Source organism: Neodiprion lecontei, chromosome 3 (genome assembly GCF_021901455.1).
Source record: "Neodiprion lecontei isolate iyNeoLeco1 chromosome 3, iyNeoLeco1.1, whole genome shotgun sequence".
Classification (NCBI taxonomy): Eukaryota; Metazoa; Arthropoda; class Insecta; order Hymenoptera; family Diprionidae; genus Neodiprion; species Neodiprion lecontei.
Genome location: NC_060262.1, coordinates 39581408 through 39601964, shown reverse-complemented (window position 1 = coordinate 39601964; position 20557 = coordinate 39581408). Strand labels below are relative to the sequence as shown.

The window sequence follows — 20557 nt, the reverse complement described above, 5'->3', positions numbered from 1 at the left end:
GAAAAGCATTTCATAGTGCGCACTGAGATGAAAAGCCTACGATGAGATAAATTTTCATCCGCCTCATTTGACCGTGTATCTATGGTGTTAGAATATTTTTACGAAACGCCAAAGCTTTGAGAATATTGAATATATACGGGTAATACGATATTGCGACAGCGAATCGTTGCTCTGTGTCGTGTTTTTCTTTCGATCGCAAAAAGCTTTTGCGAAAGCTCACCGTTGCGGATATTATATGTATATACGAAATTGTTAACAAAAATATAACGGTCAATGGAACGAAGGAGAAAAACACACACGCAAGAAAAAAAAAAGAAATAATTGAAAATATGAAATTTAACAACTGAAAGCTCGTTCTGCCGTTAAAATTGTCCTTGTTCACTCTTTTGTTTGATGTCAGGTCACTCGGTGGATTGGTCACTGAATGGCCACAGGCAGAGAGGAGAGACTGTCCCTTTCAAACGTCCAAAAATTGTGATAAAATTAATCCTCCATTTGCAAGAGCCTTCCAATGTTTATCCTGGACAAAAATTTTAATTCGACAGTTACATAACGCGCTTCCTTTGTTTTTGCATCCTGCTGATGGAAAGTCAATGAAACCGTGCAAGCCAGAGTCAAAAGGAATTTTAAAAACGAAACCAGGATCGACGGCAGGAAGGAATTTCACTCTTTAGGGCGAAACCTGCATCCCAGTCAACGCGCAATGTCACAAAAAAGGGAAAATAGCCTGCGAAATTTTCGTCGTAAGTGACAGAAAATCGTTGTATTAATAATCACAGCGCATCGTCTTCGTAAATTACGGATGTATCGCAGATTTCGAAACAGCTCGGGGCTTTGCCCTCGATTCTGAAGGAGGAGAAAACGAGACGGGAGGGCTGCGGTCCATTCAGCTTCCTCCCCAACCGGGAATACGAGTTGTTTATTCTCCCTGCGACGTTTCTTTTATCCGTCCGAAGATCCGCGGGTGGTTGTACAAGGGACGTGAGCGGCGGGTATATACGATTGCCAGCGAAGCTTTCCAATTCGTAAACTGATTAAATATTCAATTAGTTAATAAATTGCACTGCCAAGCAAGCAGTGGCCGAGAGTTGTGCTCTGCCTGCGTTGCACTTCCGCAGTATAAGGAATATTGTAGAATTTTCTAGTAGCTTTTGTCTGATTGTTTCCTACGCCTGTGCGGGCTTATAGGTGTATACCTGTACCGTAGTGTTTGAATTGAATTGGCAGCAACAACTATACAGCGAACGTTGGGTGATCATGAATTCTTGAACGTACGTTTATTCGCAAATTTTATTTCTCACGATCCATGGAAAACTTGTAATTTTCATTTCATTCGGAGAAGAACACAATTTTTGCGATATTTTCTGTCTCAATTTTCTTCGAATCGTAATCAGAATCTCAGAGCATTTATAACTCTACTCCGCTCTCTTCGACAGTGATTCGTGATCGACATTTGGTGGGTTGTGAAAATTCGACAAACCGACCAAAAGCTCGTCAAAGTCTCGCCGTACAGCGGTGGAAGAAAAATAACGACCAGTCACTCGTGACTCTAAGGGTGAACTCAGCTCACGTTGCGCAGAATCATCCCCTGATCTATTAATTGCGTGATTTTCCACCCCAGCGTAAAAGAAGGATAAGCATGGGATTCGAAAGTCCTGGGGCGAGGATTAGGAACAGGTACAACCCGAGGCGTCAATATGGATTATCGGCTTCACCGTCTCACCGGAATTTCTTTCCCGTTGGACGGACCGATGCCTGGATCAGACTGTCCGGAAAAAAAAGATTCACTACTCTCAGTTCTAGAATCCGACAAGATATCATGGTCCATAGAGTCTAAAGGAATTGAAATTATGAAAAACTTTCTTTGAAAATCTTCAGGCGAGAAAAGTCAGACCAAAAATTGAATCAGGAATTGTATACACATAGAGGGTAGGAAGAACACGTGGAGGTGTGTACCAATTTTTTGTCCAAAAAAATTTTGTTGTTTGAGGATCTGAATAAGTAGCAATAAGTTCCCAAAGACAAACCCATTATCCAGAATTCACCGGTTTCCTGAACTCGTTACAAATCGTTGTCGGTTAATTTAACTGTAAGAAAGCAAAACAGATAGAAACAAACACAGTTGCAGTGAGAAGGCCTTCGGTCAGGGGTTGATGAGAAGCAGGTTGTGGGGAGAGCCGTTTCAAATACACACACACATACACACACACACACACACAACTTTGGGTCGGTGTTTTGATTACAGTCCCCTTTTTGCGGGCGTCATTCTTCTCGCCTTTCCACTTCCTGGGGACGCGATGACGCGTGCACGTCGTGTTTTATTATTCAGAGTGATCGGCAGGCCACCAGCTATCTCCATCTTCTTCTTCTTCTTCATCTTCTTCTTCTTCCCATGGCCTGAAAACCCGGCGCAAACTGAACCGTAAGAGATTGCCGTCCGTCATTCTCTTTCCCCTCTCTTTCTCTCGCTTGCTTCTTTCCGCTTCACACCAAAGAGACCCGCGGCTCTACCAGTTGTATTAAAATCACGTTTCATTACGCGCCTCCATGCCACCGGCCACGATGCAAGCCTCTTCCTTTCGGCACTTATAGCCGCAGATCGAATCGATTGGTAGCTTTGTCTCCGGATGCTGGAAACTGGCTAGCCCGACAGTTTGAGCCACCTGCTTGCAAGTGACTTAATGTCAATCAGCGCTCAGTGACCCGAAGGTGAGCAGCGGTTGGTTCCATTGCTTTCAGGGTGGATTCCGGGTTTGGAAAATGAGAACCGAGGGAATGCCGGAGGCATGAGTTTCAGGGAAAGTGTTTTGGACGGTTTCCGGTAAGGGTAATCGATCAGCAACGCGGTTATCGGCTCGTGGCTACGAACCATCTTCTTCTTCTTCTTCTTCTTCTTCTTATTCGAAATGCGTCAGAGCATAAAGAGAAGCGGTCAAGGGATGCCGGGAGGAAGATACCGCCTGGAATTTCCTCGGAGAAATTACGTCACTGCTCCTCTTGCCCGGTGCGGTAACTCCATCCGTTGAAACCTAGCCAAGGCGACTCTGTCGAGGCATGTAAAAAGCGAAAAAACGAAGCGAGATATGTCCCGTTTTCGTTCTCTACACTTGTTTATACAACGTGAATTTATCGGACTGAGTCTGAAGGGTTGTGACGTAAGGATATTGTACTAGCTTCGTATATGAATTCACTGTTCGGTTATGAATTATTCATGCAATACTGTACGAAACGCGCGTCCACTTGGGCCACTCGATGACCGCGATACTCGAACGGACTGAAAACAAACTTTTTAGTGATATTGATCATTCTCCGATGACCCCTACTTCCGAGGGGACCTTAAGAAGACGTCAAATCCATGGACCGCGACGGATTCCGGTGTTCAAACTACAGCCGGGTCGACGTATCTCATTCTAATGTTCTCGTACAGCCGGCTCTCGTGTCACGAAATTTAACGACCCAGGTTACACCTTAATAAAAAAAATAAAAATAAAAAAAAAAAAAAATAAATAAAACAAAAAGAAGAATATCTCATACACACAGTTTGGAACACGGCATATTACTCGCGGGTAGAACCGGAGAGTCGTTTGTATTATACGCGCTGTACACTTGTATAATAATTTGTAAACGAGGCTCCGGACATTCTGAGTAATGCTCGAGAGCACTTCAAGCCTGCAGTCTCAACTTTCGTGGTGAAAATTATGTGCGCGTAAATCGTGAAGACCCCCGTTTTCAGGTACAAATTTTTTTTTTACTTTTTTTTTTTTTTTGTTTCTTTTTCATTTTATCTTTTACACAGAGCTATAAGAACCTCTTTCGACATAGACTCATTAAAAACGCTCCATGAGCATTCGGATTTTATTGCCCGTCCCGTGACCTTTTCGATATTTCCGGTGGACCGGATTGGAAGGATGCGGAAAAATGTTGAACCTGTGATTTCCGCGTGCTTTCTTTCATCGACGGACGCCAATTGATAGTGAAAGCAGTGTCGTTGCATATTAATTGGAGAGAAAGGACTCCTCGAATCTCGTCTAACCGCGCCTTTTCCGGGGATATAAATCGAGGTGACATGGACGTACGACAACCGCGATGTAGGCTTAAGCACTCTAATTTCCCACGCGTTCATCTCGGTGATACTTGTTAAAAGGTGCGCCGATCCTTCGCGGGAACCGTTTTACGTTTCACGTATGTGAAACTGTAGCTGAGAGCGAATTCTATAGGCTGGTGGACATAACCAGAGACTCATTTCTGAAACAACGGAGAATAATTGTGGAGCGCCTATTTTTTCAAGGATATATCGTAACCACTCCCGCAAAGGCTTTCTCATCTGCGTAATATACTTATATACTGGCTCGCATTTGAGATCCACACTGAGAAAAATTTCATTAGTTAAAGTAACTAGAAAACTTCAGTAAAACATGTATCGTTAAAAAACTGTTTGAATATTGCTGGATACGCGTAACCATTTTGCGCTATTGTCGGTCTTTTTTTGCTAATTGCAACGCAAAATCAGTTTGTTCGGTTTACTCCACTTTCTTAGTTGAACAAGGCTTTAACGTCAATTTATTATTGCACAAGCATTAAATTTTCGCAATAGTTACAAGAAAATATCGCAACAGTGATCGTAATGAGAAGGAATAGTAACGGAAACTAGACTTTCCGGTAACAGTTAGAAAACTAATTTTCATTTTCTACCTAGAACCATATTTTTCGATTACGGTAAAAAATGAAAATAGTTGAGGTCTGAGCGGTAACCGGAACAAAAAATTTCTCTCACAATCAAACTTGAGGTTTGAACTACATTTTTTTACGAAGACTCATGAAATTTGTATTTCATCAAATAATTTTATCTTGCTCTACGATAATTCATGACGTCCAATATTTTTGCAACATTTTCTATCAATCACGAGTTTCTCAAATTTTATGAGGTATTTATAAAGTTCCGAAAACTTCATCACGTCTCGTTACTTCTGGAAAGTCAACCGCATACCTATGATTTCAATTTTATTACTTTTTCTTGAAATTCACTCGATTCAATCGGTACTAATTAACCGCGTTACAAGTTTCGGAATGTATCATTGCGAATATTACAGTCACCGCGATTTCGCATTTGGGTTTCTGAAATGCCGCAAAATTTCGGGTAGCTATTCGATTAACGAAGATTATCGAATTAACAAGGATTATTTTCGCACTGCATCCCACCTTGTATGTATGCGTACAAACCACGCAATAATACACACCCTGCAGGACTGTATTCATTAAAATCAGTAGCTGTAAATCCACCGTCGGATATTATCACCGTAACACGTATAGTATTTTGCAAACTATTCGACCCGAGGATTATATTAACGCAGGCTCGACGTATATATAACTTCGTTCGGGCGATGGGTCGCGTGTTTACAAGTGAATACGAACACAATTATCTTCGTCCAGCCTCGCGTGCCACTGGATAATTTCATTTTCAAACTCGCAGATATCCGTGGAGGAGTTTCCCGATATCTTACTTGTCATCCTCGGCCTCTTAAGTCCGTAGTTTATTTCCACGTAAATGATTCCTTGCTGAACTACAATCAGCTGCTCATATGATTTGCCAAATCTGATATATTTCTGCTTCTTCTTCTTCTTATCATTATTATTATTATGTCAAAAATATAGTTGCACGCATCAAGAAAATTCCCCTGGAACTCTTGTTCATGTGACAGAACGCGGAATGTTCGCAGAACGCTCAATGCTGTCGGTCTTCTCTCAAAAGCAATTTCCAGATCTGGTCTTCACCTCGGTGATTATATCCGAGCTACTAAAACCGACCGAGGCCATAAGGCCCGTAATTCCGGAGCTATACGGGGTGTCGGGATTCTGTGGGGGAGAATTTTTTTACGCCCTTCTAATTCCCCTCGCCGCAATTTGAAATAATCACAAAATCATCATTACGATCTCCTAATTAATCCCTCGCCAAATTGCGATTACGTGCTTGCCTAAATGAGATATTGATTTGACTGTGTATCAGACGAAATCCAGAAGAAATGAGGCATAAAATGGAAATAAAAAAGAAGCGAAGAAACGAAATAACGCTGCTGCTAAAAACGCTGCTAATTCGCACATGCCGCGATTATCAATGGAAAAATTTTTCAGCTAGATTCTCATCGGTGTAATATATTATACGTATGATTCAAAGTGGGTGCAGCGTAACGAATGCTCGTAACTCTTCGACTGCCAAATCCGTTCCCTCTTTTCATATAACACGCGAATGTCCGAGCACAGCTTCCTAATTGTATATATTCGAGACGAGCTGGATATAAACAAGACTCTGTCGGTAGCTCGGCCGTCTGCGGTCTTCATTACTTCACTTCGCAACCTGTGAATATACCTACGTAGGCACGTATATCGTTCACACATTCACGCAGGGTATAATGCATAACCGCAGATGCCCCCGAGCCGATTCTCCCGCATAACTTGCGTCAGAGTGGTCGACTACCCGCCTTCCATCTACCCGGTGTCACGAAACTCACGAATCGGTCAAGAACGTTGATGGGAATTCAGATGCTCATGACTGAAAAAGTTGTTTGCCTTATTGCGTATTTTTCAGTTGAATCAAAAATTAAATTCAATGGATTGATCACTTTTTCTATAATTCGTTAAACAACAACCGAAGTGACAGAGAGTAAATCGCTCTTTCAAGTCCTTTGCATGATTTTTCGCAGCAAAATTAATGATCGAGAATAAGGTAAGAGCAGAAAAACAAAAAATAATTGAAAGATTAGGATCGACGTAAAATCAAAGATTCCTCAAGGTTTTCAGATTATTCACATTTCCTTATCATCTGACAAGAACATTCGATTTTTTAAGCTTTCAACTCACAGCTCCAATCTTTCTGAAACTCCTCGACGGTCAGTGCAGACCGAAACACGGAGTTCTCAAAGAGTTGTGTGCGAGTGGATCCGTAACCACGTTGACCCGGTAGCCCGAGGCTCGACAGTGTTCTGGAAAGGTGAAATTTTTACCAGGATCCAGTTCAAGGTGCAGCAAACGCTGCCTAATTAATCCGGCCCGAAGTTGTAATTACGTCGAGCTGGATATTTTGTGGTAGAATCCGGGTTTCTGGTTAGCGAAGTATACATTTTACAACAATTTCGAAAAAAACGTGATCACAATTTTGATCAACACAATTCAAAAATCGTTCATTTATATTTTCCATCTACGATCGCATTTCGTGCAATTTAATAGCCACGACGATATGCGTGATACGCTAGCAAAAATATTACAGGTATCCATACGTTTTATGCGTCTGATCGAGTGTTTACAACTACATCGCGGCCGTTAATTCTGGGATGAAACCGTGAAACGCGTTTAAACGGAAGTCCCGCGTGGCCAATAAAAGCACCAAAACGACCGCGAGCTGCACGGCAGTCGAATCCAGCGGTTATGGAAACATTCGTACAAAACGCGTAGGGCACGATTTCGTTGCACGGTGCCAGACTTCGTCCAAAAAAAAGAGAAAAAAAAAAAAAAAACGGTGAACGAATCGAAGAGTAAACGAGAGCGAAGTGAAGGGGGACAAAACAGGGGCTTGTTTAATGAATAATATCCAAGGGGGGCGTGTCTCTTCTATCCGAAAGAGGAACACATTTGCAGGGGTGAAATCGGGGTGCGATTCGTAAGCTCATCTCTGCAGGATTTCAGGAATCAGGCGATGGGCGAAAGAAGTTCCACGCCTCTGATCAGAACCGGTTCGCACCTCGTCGACGTGATACGTTATACGTGGACCGCATTTTCGATGCGGTAGATACGCGGAGGGATTCAGGGCTTTGGGGCATCGCGAAGTTGGCTGTTAATCGCACGATTTTCTCCCTGCACTCCGTCTTACCCCTGCGATGCTGCGGCCTCGGTATTATATCTCCGGACGGATCTGGATATTATAAGTTTCTCCGAGGAATATTTTTTTCTTATTATCATTTTTCATCTTTTTTTCTCTCATTCCTTACAGTTGTTTTTCAACTACCTTCGACTTATCGCTAAATTATAACTTCTGGTCAGGGAGCTGCGGTCGAAAACAACTCAGCGATTCATCGCGCCAAGTTCAACCCGGAATCTGGCGATCAGGATTCCTCTGCTTCTGCAGTTGTTGTATTGCACCACCTTTGCAGTTTTTATAGAAATCGATGTAGAATCCGCCGCAAATAGTAGTACAACTATGAGAGTTACATATAGATACAGATTCCTACTACCGACACTTACCGACATCTCACCCCGACTCGAACCCATGATGTCGCCGCGATCAATCCCTGCTGTACCGACCCGCAGGTCAAAATCGCGAAGAAGGGTTTGAGTCCGGGTAAGATGTCGGTAAGTGTCGGTAGTAGGAATCTGTATTCAGAACTCTCGTAGCTATACTCATGCGAATCAGCCGCTGAACAATTTCATTCCCGAGTCAGCCTGACGGTGGAATCGAATTTCTGGTTGTAGATAAACATGGAGGCGGTTACATCAACGGACTACAACTCGGCTAACCTCAGTCGAAACTTCAATCAGGTCGGCTTCAACACCTACAACTATTCTCAGTTCGAGCAAAAGATGCGGCCAAAGCAGATCCTCAAGTACGGAGGCGACGAGTACAACGGCAGCTTGGACTACGCGCACCACTCGCAGAGGAATACCTCGAAGACTGGGGGGCGGCACGACTCCAGGAACGGCTCGAAACACCCGCCGGAGGGTTTGGCACGTTTCGAAGAGCGATACACCCGGAGCCGTTCGCAGCCAGAGAGGCAGCACCAAACGCAGAACGAAACGCGCTCGAAATCGCAAGATTCGCGTGAGCTGACCTTCTTCGAGATCCGGAGGCCGCAGCTCGGGGGGCAGCGAGACGTTGGGAGAAACGAGCTCAAGTTCTACGAGATCGACGGCCCGCCGCCACCGCCGCTGGAGAAGCTAGGCAAAGAGGGGAAGTCGGCCCAGTCGGAAAAGGGCGATAAGCGGGGGGGCGAGAAGGAGCATAACATCCCTAAAAACAACCCAAATGGAGTTACCGATCAGGGTAAGCCTGTGCCTCCGAAATACGACCCAGGACGAAACACCTTTGAATCGTTTGCCGATGCCCAGATACCGAATTACAAGAAACCGCAGCCCGTCTCTGTCGTCGAACCCCCCAAGTATCGACCCTATGACCGACCTCCCAGGTATCAGGAAGCTCCTCCCAAGGCCGAACCGCCCCCCAAGTACCTTCAGGATCCTCCGAAGTATTCTGAGATCGCCAAGAGACAGCAGGAAGAATCGAAACGGGCCCAGGTGAGAATTGACGAATGATTTTCTTCCTTGCCCTTTCGTTTTTTGATATTTACCCAATTGTAATAGAAACGGATGATTAATAGAATAGAAAAATCGCGTTAGTACTCGAGGTTTTCTAATTATCTGCAGTGTAACTCGTTGTATGTTATTATCATTACTTTTATGTATGCACTAATCGTAAGGTGGTTTCGATGTTCGTTTAGCGTTCTACATTTTTCTCACCTCATTTCTTCATTTTTTAAATTTGGTTTGTTTTTTTATTTCTTTCTCGAGCACGTCGTGCTTTCACCGGAAGTACGTGGTTTACAGAATAATTGTATGACGCACCCGGTAATTTTCGACGTCGAGTCACGGAGTAGAGAAAATAATAATCGTGCATATTTGATAATTACCGATCGGCTAACGATTTTACTTTTTATCATTTTCTCTTTCGCTTTCTAGTTTTTACGAACATAACCCGCACGTCATTTTCTTTATTTTTCTTTAACCAATTTCTCTCGAGCATGTTTCACGGGGCTTATAAGCATTTTTCACATTGAAAAGAAAATCCTCTTACACAGAACCAACTCACATCTATAGGCTAACGGAAATAAAAAAAAATTATAATCTGGCTCTCTCATAAAGCCTCTTATGTCAATTTTCGAACCGTAAACACAACGAAAATGTGTATAAGGTACGGAAAGAAAACAATAGACTTTAAGTATGTAAAAAAAAAAAACCACATTTAATACCAGCTGAGACGTGGAGTTAATTTCTGATTTTTTTTTTTTTTTTACCATTGCCGTCGGTTTTATGCAGAGAATAAAAAAACACAGATTCTCAATCTTATAAAGTGAACTAAGTTGTTCTAGAAAATCTGCCAGGAATAATGAAAATTCCCAATTCCATTCGTGAGCTTATTCTCGCAGGCCTAGCCTCTTTGTTTCCCGCTAGTTAATATTATCAACGTGTCAGTTTGAGACGGGAATGGATCCACCTCAATAAACAGAGACTAGTCCCGAAAGCAAGACGTATACCACAGTTCCTGCAGACATGCACAGCAGTAATACGGTAGTGTTAATTAATTAGTTAATAGAGCTTTGTTAGGTGAAACAGACAAGCTGGAGAGCAATTCAGCCGTCTACTCACGTACCAGATATACATATATGTATAATATATACCGTATACGTATGTAATGTACGTGTAACACATCCTTGCAGATTCGTGCAGAGCTCCACAAACTGTAGAATATGTATTTCATGTTCTAAAATTTATAATTAATGACTGAAATTGAAAATTGAATTAATGGCTACCGAGGCAGGGTTTTCGCACTAATCTAATCACCGATCGAATTTTGATTGCTGTATCAATTTATGGCACAGAAGGAGAATATTTTCAAAATAACGACATTGTTTTTGTCATGCGTTTTGCACTTATTTCGATTCGGATAATTCTCATCTTACTTCCGATTCAAAATATTTTTTATAAGATTCGCAGTAATTATTGAAATTGATTCATCGTGAATCGATAGTTTATCAACCGATTTGATTTTGAATGAATTATTAATTTGTCCACTGTGGAATTAGGAAGAATTACACCCTAAGTAAATTCATAAGATTGAAGGATGAATATTTCTTCGAACTGCGAACCGAGAAAGCAATATTTTTCTTACCAACTTCATTGCAGACTCCACATCGAGTATTTATCAAATTTTTCCTATTTTTTCATTACACTTCTAGAGTGAAATATTTAATTTTTCAATATCATACGAACGCCTTGATTACGATCAACAATCACTATCAAAATTGAATTGAGGAATGGAAAAAAAAAACAGTTCGTCCGAATAAATTTGTAGAAAATATAGCAAAAGAATCGATGAATCCATCGATGATTATTATTTCGATACTCAATTCTCTTGTTGTTATGTATTTTTTTGAAAACTGTCGAAGCTTGTAAATACGTAATAAACTATTCGACGAATGCGAATCACGTGACTATCTAGTAGTCGGTTAAGGATGCCCTGATCGATTTTGACGTTGAATTAAACATCTCAAAACATCAAAGACCACGTATCTCAAACTCAAAACAGGGCGTAAAAGCCCCATTCTATGCAAAATTCTAAACAATAAAACTTTCCGAAAAATTTTCAATTGCCGCAGAAACAAAGAAATGGCACTGATTCTACGAAATCGCAATAGTGTATTCGTAGAATTCATGCCATTTCGTTATATTTCTGTGTCAAATGATAATGTGTTGCAGTGTTTTTTGTTCAGAATTGTACATAGAATGGGCCTGCTGAGCTCTTTTTCGATTTTGAGATACTCGGACTTCGATATTTGTAGATACAAACGTCAACGTCGAAATCGAGGAGGGCAGCCCCATAAATCGCAAATTATCGATTTCCAACCCGTCAAATATCTCCACGACGTCGTTACGCTAATAGAAAATCCGCGGTGCTTAATCCCCGTCTCTGGTACACAGAGCCGTGTTGTTATGTGTCTTTTGTTGACGATCGTAGGAGGAAAGGCGACGTCGAATCGGGATCCGAGGATTGCAGCAGGCGCCGGTACCAGAGACAGGAGGCGTGCCTCTCCTCGCCAGTGTAACGCCGACCGCGCGCGAAGCAGGACGGGTAGCGTCGCGTCAGCGCCCTTCCCAAAAGCAGACCGACGTGCGTCCAAGGGTTGAATCGTCTTTCGAAACGGTCAAGTGCAGTGATGACCTCGGGGACCAGCAGCATCAGCATCAGCAGCAGCAGCAGCAGCAACAGCCGGTCGACGTGGTGCTCGTGACGGTGCAGGACGCGAAGCCGGAGATGTTGAAGACCCAGGTGGGCCTCAAGGGGACGCCGGAATTGGGCCCGGTGGTGAAGTGCGGTGAGAAGTCGAACAATCCTCACGAGAAGTCGACGATCAAGGCCAAGCAGGTCGAAGGGGGCGTCAAGTTTTACGGGGAGGTCAAGTCCGGCTACGACTTCAAGTCCTACGGCAGCATCGACAAGCCGCCCCCTTCATCGGCCCACGAAAAGAGCCACGCGAAGAGCCTTCCAGGGTACAACGTCACCCCCGCGAAATCGGGCGTCGAAACATCGGGAAAAATTGTTTACAGTGACAAGTACAGTGACAGCAACGCCTACGATGGTAATAAACATTTTTATAATCACCGTGCCGCGCACCCGAAACCGAACGTATTTCAGGTCTATCAGGAGACCAAGTACTCGTACAATGTCAGCGGTGTTCCCGGTACTCCTGCTCAGGCCAGTGCTGCGGCAGCTTTCTTCGCTAGGTAAGTCAATTTTGTAATATTTCATTCTGCGAGTAACTGCTCGCCAGTGTCTTTGAACAATTTTGTTCAGCTGTCCCAGCGTCGAAGCCGAGGTCGATCACTATCGCTTGACGGTGTAACAAGTGGTTTCGAGTCGCTGTAATCACTTGTTCCGAAGTCATGAGGTTCAGGTCGGCAACGTTGACGCATAATGTAACGAAGTGTTGAAGAAAAAAAAAAAATTGAAAACTTCGGAGGTGTTGGATTTTTCGTATTTTTAATGTATTTCGCTTCGTTATATTGTTTAAGGAATTTCAGACTGTCCTACAATAGCGAAATAACGATTTTAACTGAGAATTCATCGTCACGTCAACGTTATCAACATTAATCACATCCAAAATCGATATTCACGAACGCGAACACCTTAAAAAAAAAAAAAAAAATTCCCATGTTTTCTATTTCAAACTCATGGCCCTGTTACATATATCACTTTTTTACTGCGCGCAGGATTTAAGTACAGAATCATTTTACTGTTCACTTTCAAGCGTTGTACATGTACTACTAATTTTTCACCAGGCTGACGTTAGTAACGTTGACGTAACGAAACATCAGAGAAAAAGTTCGTTACTGTGTGTTATTATTTTATTATTTGTGCAATTTTAGAATGACTTTCAAGCGGTTGGCTTTTCAAAATATGAGCATGTTCTCTTCGTTATAGTAGTACACTAATTCCGAGACAATTCTAAACGTGTAAAGTTACTACAACGTTACCAACTTCAGCCTTACAGATTTTTTCAAAGTAATCCAATTTCGAACTGATCTTGACATTTATTGGATCTCAATAGTCTTTCAGAATGACTCCGTGTGCTTTTATTTTGATTTTAAAAAACGAATCATCGATAATCTCACGAGGTCAATAGTCCGTCCAATGAAAAGAGAGTATCGCGGTCAGTGTGAAATCGTTAATGACTTCTTCTGCTCAGCCAAGTAACTATTTTCATTACATCGTTTGTTACCCTCGCGTTATATCGACTGAATCACGCTCACCTCTGGCTTCAAATCCCTCGAACTTCCGGCATCTTCGACACCGTCGATAAGCACACATTATACTGTACTGATATCTCTAGTTGGAATGCGCGATCTCATTGATTCCCGATCTAAATCTCATTCTCGAACGCTTTTCCTTTCTAATTATCACTTCACACCCTCAAATTGCAGATATAATCGCTGCGGGATCTAGCTATATCAGCAAACGCCAAATTACCGGTTATAGTCAAAATTTGTACCTGTAGTACAGTCCGTTAAATCGAAATGTTTTCCCTGAAATGGTCAGAAAACTTCACTTTAGAACGACAGATTGACACGCGATAACGACGATCCTTGTTAACGCTATAAAAAAAAAAAAAAAAAAATACGTTATCATCCCGCGTTTGAAGCGTCAGGAAAGTTATCCCTCATTTGCAAAACAGAGATCGAAATGCGAATGCGCAGGCATTGCACGTACGTGACCTAGGGAGGGACAAGTCGAGGGACAAGTTAATGCTATCGGAGCGTCCGTGGTGCTGTACGACTTGTTACCAGGCACCCTTTGAGATGTAAAGTATAATAAGAGAGAGGAGAGAGGTAGCAGCGGGTGGGAGATGAGGAGCGAGAAAGAGGAGGAGTGAAAGAGAGAGAGAGAGAGAGAGAGAGAGAGAGAGAGAGAGAGAGAGAGAGAGAGAGAGAGAGAGAGAGAAGAGAGAGACGGAACAACCGGCTGCCGGTTCGTTTTATTTCATTTCATTCCGAGTATTGGCTTAATAACGGGCTTCTCTTTTCGTTTGCCCATCCGTCTGCCTGCCTCTGTGCTTCCTCCGCAGCGCCAACGAACTGCGTAAACAATACCTGTAACGCTGCACCTCCGTTTCTTTCCATCACTGTCCTCGTCCAGCCGTCACCCACTCTCGTAGATTTTCAAACCCACGGCTGACTGGGCTAATTAAAATTACACAGGAAGTTACGGAATTTCCATCGACTCGGAAGCCTCGGTGTTTAGTACACAACAATTTGCAATTATGTACGTACGCTGGTTTATTACGCGCCTGCGGTTAGTGGTACTTCAAAATTAAACTCGTCCTGATATCGCCTGGAATAAGGATCTGCTTTTTTCTTGATCCTTCTCTTGCAATACTGCGAAAATTAGATTGATGAATTAATGTTTCAAAATAGCAACGGGGTGCTAATCACTTTGTGCTAATCGATTATAATTTTTAGCTCGGAGGTCAGACGATGAGTTTCTTCCGGCGATGACATGACCGAAAGTTGCCTTCACGCAATATTATATATATATAATTGGAGCTTGGAGCTAATAACGAATATATGACGTGGAAATTATTCGAGGATAGAAAACATCTCCGGAATTTCAAGGTTGATATTGAAAAGCAAAATTGAAGGATCGAACAAAGCGTGGCTTGAAAATGGTTCCATGAATTCTTTGATTCGCATTCAAAGTCCTGTAATTGAGACAAAATTGTGTATAATTATATATATATATATATTTATTGCGAATTTAATCCGTTGACCCTGGGACTAGTTTGAATTTCAAATCATTGATGATAAAATCTGGGAATTTGAAGTAAGGATATCGAACAGCGAGTAGCTACAGAACCGGGATTAGATTCGGCACGGTCTTCGCTCGTAGCTTGACGGTTGCACGAACACGCGACGTTGAATTGTATGCGCAAACGTAACTTAATACGGGACATAAGTGAGCCTGCCGGAGTTACGTTATACCTTTGCAGGAGTTCTGTTCCTGTGACGCTGTCCAACTCAGATTAAAATGCACACCCGAAGAGAAGGAGGATGCAGACGCATAATATACCTACTGTATTCAGCTGAACATGTCTCCTTTGCGACATGGACCAACCGGCGAACTGTGCGCTCTCTGTATTTTATCCCGTAGCTACTTTAACGTGACGTTAAGTACGTGGAACTGCAGTTTCGGCCAGAATTCACAGATCTTGAAGTCTATGAGCGGTTTCGATATACCTAACTGCCTGTACGCATTCCCTTTGCAAGATAGTTACACCGTCAAAGGGACTTGCATGAATTCATGCCCTCTGGTATAGAATTCATAATCCTACCTTTGACGCGGTTTCGGATCCTCCTTTCAGTAGGAACTGTTGTCCTATAGCAACATAGCACGGTATAACTGTTCAACCTAACCGAACTCGAACCAAACCTGCTTTCCTCGCCCAACCATGTACGAATCTAAGCCCAAACCTTCCAGTTTCAGAGATGTTGATAATTTATAACGGAAGAGGATTTCGGGTGTGAAAAAAATCGACGGTTCTGTGATAACATCGAGCAACGAAAGACCAATTTGTTGAATCGATTATCGAGACCATGCGGCCAAGATTTATGTAAGCCGGTATAATCGATGCACCAATAATTAGGAGGATCGACCGAATGAAACCGAGCATCGGAACGCATTATGTTTTCTTTAACGAAACGCGAGGGCGTGGAATTGAAGAAACGAATGAAATGAATGGCAGCGGTGATCCAAAGGAAATAGTGGACCTCAATTATGTTCACTTTTCCGGAAGCTGATTAGCCGCCGCGGATCGAGGAGAGGAAAAAGAGATCGTATTTCAGGCTGTGCCCGGAATCTTTTTGCACATTGAAACGTCGAGAGAACGAGAGCGAGATATATATATATATATATAATAGATAAAAGATATAATATATATATATATATATATATCCTGCACGGCTACTTGGTGAATAATTTCCACAAGCTGTATCGGGTACAGCAGGACGAGTAATTAGTTTCCTACAATCCCTCGCGCAGGATTCAGGAATCTAACCGTGCCTGATGCCGAGCTTGCAGCTTAAATTCGTCCAGAAAAGTTTCAAGTTTTCCGTCCTCATTCTGCACGCAAGGCAACTTTGCTATTTATCGGCCTACGGACGAAACTTATGCTCGCCGAATGACGATTCGACGGTAACAACGATTCAGACATGGATCAGCCAGTCGAGGTTTAATTACCAACATCCACCCTCGAAAAGTTTTCAGGGTCAAATCGGTAGACGAGAGAATAGAGTGAAGCAAAACACAACAGGCAGTGATTGAAATCTATCGTCCATTGTAATCGATAATTTGTGATTGAGGTGATTTGTTTTTACCTGGAGACACGTGTTTTTTTTTATTTTTCATTTTTTTTATTTTTGCACTCTCACAGTGGACAGAGAAATTGAACCTGGGGATTGGGACGGGTATAGAAATTTTTTAACGAATGTAAAAACAGGGAGAAAAATGGGAATGAGGTTTTAATATAATGCGGAACATTTTCCGCGATATAAAACATTTGAAACGACGTGAGCTTAAGACCGTCAAATATAATCTCGTTGATACAAAGCCTCTCAATTTCTTTCGCAATATACTCAACTTTTTTTTACCCATCTCCATGCAGGTGCAGGATAGATAGATAGATAGATAGATAGATAGATAGATAGATAGTTTGATAGTTAGATGTAGAAGGTAGCCAGAACGAGCTCGTTAGAGAACCGAAAAATTTATCACGAAATAACGTGGGATTTAATGCAGTAACTTAGGAATATACCCTGAGGGGATTAACGAGTGAACGCGGCATAAATTTAATTGAACGTCGTAGTTTCGGCGTGATGGAATCCTGACACTTTTTCTTTCGCCTCCTCCTTCGGATCCAAACAGCGCGGATCGTCGTCGTTTTTGACGAAGAATCGGAAGAACGAATTCTTACCCTGTTGATGTATCGACACACGCAAATCTGTGATTCGGAGCAGAGAGGAAAGATCGGATTCGTCTTAATAACGCCGTACCTGTACCGGAATTCATTACTCAACGAGAAATTTTCTTCGGCCGACAGGCCAATCAGCCTCCGATGAAAACGACAAAACACGTGGAAATCTCTCGAGTGTTTGTCGAGACTCACTTCCGGCCAGGTTGTGTCTGGAACATTTCGATGAAATGAAATCTCAAAGCCTAAAGGAAACTCGGTTGAGGAGATGATGCTCTCGGCACGAGAGTCGGAAAGAGACGCTTAGCCGCACTTAAAGCGTGACTTCCGCACTAGAATAGATGTAATAAAAATAGCAATCAACGGAACGTCCAGCTGGTGGGTAGAAAAATTTTCTCCCACTGGCAGAATTTTCGTCAGTTATTGTTTATTTATTTGTTTTTTCGCTACGAATATTTAAAATTTTCAAATTCCGTATAAATTTGACAATTTTGCTTCAACACGTTTCTTTATCTCGATCAATTCAAACTGTTTCAATGCTGCGGAAATGAAGCTGAATATTTCAACGTCCTCGACACGAGTTTATACGTGGAGCAAACTAGTCTCCCCTTTACGTACCTTATACATATATATATCAGGTATTCTATGCACCTGTTTACGTTTCGCGAAATTGGAAATCGGAGACAGCACGGATTTCCGTTCTAATCTTTGCAGAAGTTGGCGGCGCAGCTTTGCTTCTCTGCCTTATCTTGTCGACCCATCGGTTAGAAAGGTTGCGCATTAACGTGGTTTTCGAGCCTCGGCAACCATGGAAATTATGCAGCAAATGCACTCGTGGAAATAGGATCACAAGTATTGACCTGATAGATGGGGAAATGCATTTCCTTGTAAATTCCGTGGCTGTAATCTTGAATGTCACATAGATTGCGATGACAAATGTGTTTCTTCGTAATTTTCTACGACGTAGATGTTTTATTTTCTCTATTCCGCTGCGGCTCAACAGTCAGCAGATGTCTGTTAATGGAGAATAACCGTCACCGAGACGAGCTAAGGGGGGGGGGGGGGGGGGGGGGGGGGATGACGGGGAAAAAAGAGGAAGAAATCGTTTAAAAGCATCTTTGACTAATAGACATACCTGAGTAGGTTTAGTAGGTACGCTCGAGTCTTCTAAATATTCATAAGCGTTCGAGCGAGAAAAATGACAGGTCCGAAATATATGGTGAACCACATATGCCTTAATATTCTATGTTTTAGAATATTGAAAATATTCATCCGCGAGTAACCGTCATCGCTGTAATACATATTTATAGATGTATGTATGTGTGTATACGCGATCGTGCCAGGTTTTTATCCCTTCGGTTGACGATTTGAATAACGACGCCTTTGAACGATGAATCCCGGCCCCTTTTTTCGCTCCTCAATATGCTCAATATGTATTCGAAAAAGGGTGAAAATCGATCGTTTTCAAGTCCTGTCAATCGAGTTTAACGCGGAATAAAGTCGAGAAAAAAAATGTCACATCGACAAATTTCAAGCCTGATAACAATGTTTTTTTTTTTTTTTCTTCCCATTGTCGCTTTTTTCCGTGCACCGTATTTACTCCGAAATATCATTGGCTGCGAGGAAATACAATGCATATAATTTTGGAGGTGCTGGGACGAGGGGGGAAAGTTTAAAACGAGTTTCTTGTAGGGCGGAGTTTCTTCGGTGGCTTCGCTCAAATTTGTTTAATGGTCTTTGCTCGGGTCTGATTTACTGTGATCACCTCAGTCCTCAATTACGTCTTCGCGTATCTTCGCAGTTTTGTAATTACTATTGCGGCAAAAAAATGCCACAGGTTTAAGTTTTTCATGCGATGATCAATATTGAGAGTCGATCAACCCTCGTCACTCTGAAAAATGCAGTCTCAAAAAATGAGGAATCGGAACATCAGTTTTCGGTAACTTTTCGGCATTCATGTAATAAATGAATTGACGCATTTAGCACGGTTTCGATCGTAAAATATTTGAGTAATAAATGTGCATTAACAGATGTTCGACTATTTTATTTGTGTAGTAAATTTTTGGAAAATTGAAAATATTGCAATTGGAAAAGTTGGTCTGACAAAAATTGATAATTTCTACTAAAGCCATAAAGATATCTCAAAACGTAAAAGAAATCGATAAGCTTTGATATCGATACTTGATTCCAAATCGCTTTGAACTTGTTGATAATGTAATGGATTCATTGAATTTGACTCTTTCATGCCTCATTCCATTCAAAAGACTATTTTCGACAATTGACTGCAACAAATTCTATTCTTCAGTAGCTGATCAATTCAAAATTTGTTGTTCATATTGGTCCAATTATGCTGTAACATTGAACATTCAACGAAGCTAACACTATAAAAACCAAAATGTTTCAGTGTATCGTTAGAAAATAATCCTCCGAATAAAACAATCAGAACAAATTTACTAGATTTTCAAGGATTTCGAATCGACTTAAAACGAAGCATCGATATATGTGTCTTTTGCATTTTTATTTTCAGACCAAGTCTCAGACTGATGTTGAGTAATATTTCATTGCCGATGTCGCTCCCTTTTTTTTCTTCTAACGTTTCACCTTTTCTTTTTCAAAATATTTTCACCCAAATTCTATCTCTGCCATGCACATGTATATTGTTTTTCTGTTCTTGATTGCGCTTTGTAATATCATCCAACATTGTCATGGATAAATAAATATTCTATCCATCTGTACAATCACATAATTTTTAATTCTTATATTTTCAAAGAGCTCTTCGTATCTCTCAGATATGTGATGAACATATCAGTCCGAAGTTTGTAACGTTACTCCAATGATATGCATCTTTGGAAAAAGTTGTTATTTTGCAGCTTTAAGATCACTTGAAATTTAGTAAACTGTGAAAATCCAGCATGAACAAACTTAGATTTAGTAAATTTAACTTCTTTAGGTATTCTAAAAGTCCGGAATATTCATTTTTTTCACAATTTCGATATATTAACGTAGTTACATTGAGAAAAATTTCATTTGTCACAGTAACTAGAAAAATTTAGTAAAACAGGTATCGTCAAAAAAACCTGTTTGAGTATTGTTAGAATTAGGAAAAACGAGGTACGCGTAAAAATTTTGCGCTATCGTCGATCCTTTTTTGGTAATTGCAACGCAAAATCAGTTTCTTCGGTTTACTCTACTTTTCTAGTTAAACAAGGCATTAACGTGAATTTATTCTTGCACGAGCGTTAAATTTTCGCAACAGTTGCAAGAAAATATCGGAACAA

At 41.6% G+C, this 20557-nt stretch overlaps 1 protein-coding gene across 1 annotated transcript in view; it reads left to right on the top strand.

The window, feature by feature from the left end:
• Positions 1-20557, top strand: part of LOC107217886 — a 309627-nt gene that overhangs the window by 101237 nt on the left and 187833 nt on the right. The window contains exons 5-6 of the mRNA XM_046735990.1: positions 8461-9279; positions 11777-12543. Coding sequence (XP_046591946.1) covers positions 8461-9279; positions 11777-12543 — 1586 coding nt within the window. The remainder of the gene's footprint in view (positions 1-8460; positions 9280-11776; positions 12544-20557) is intronic.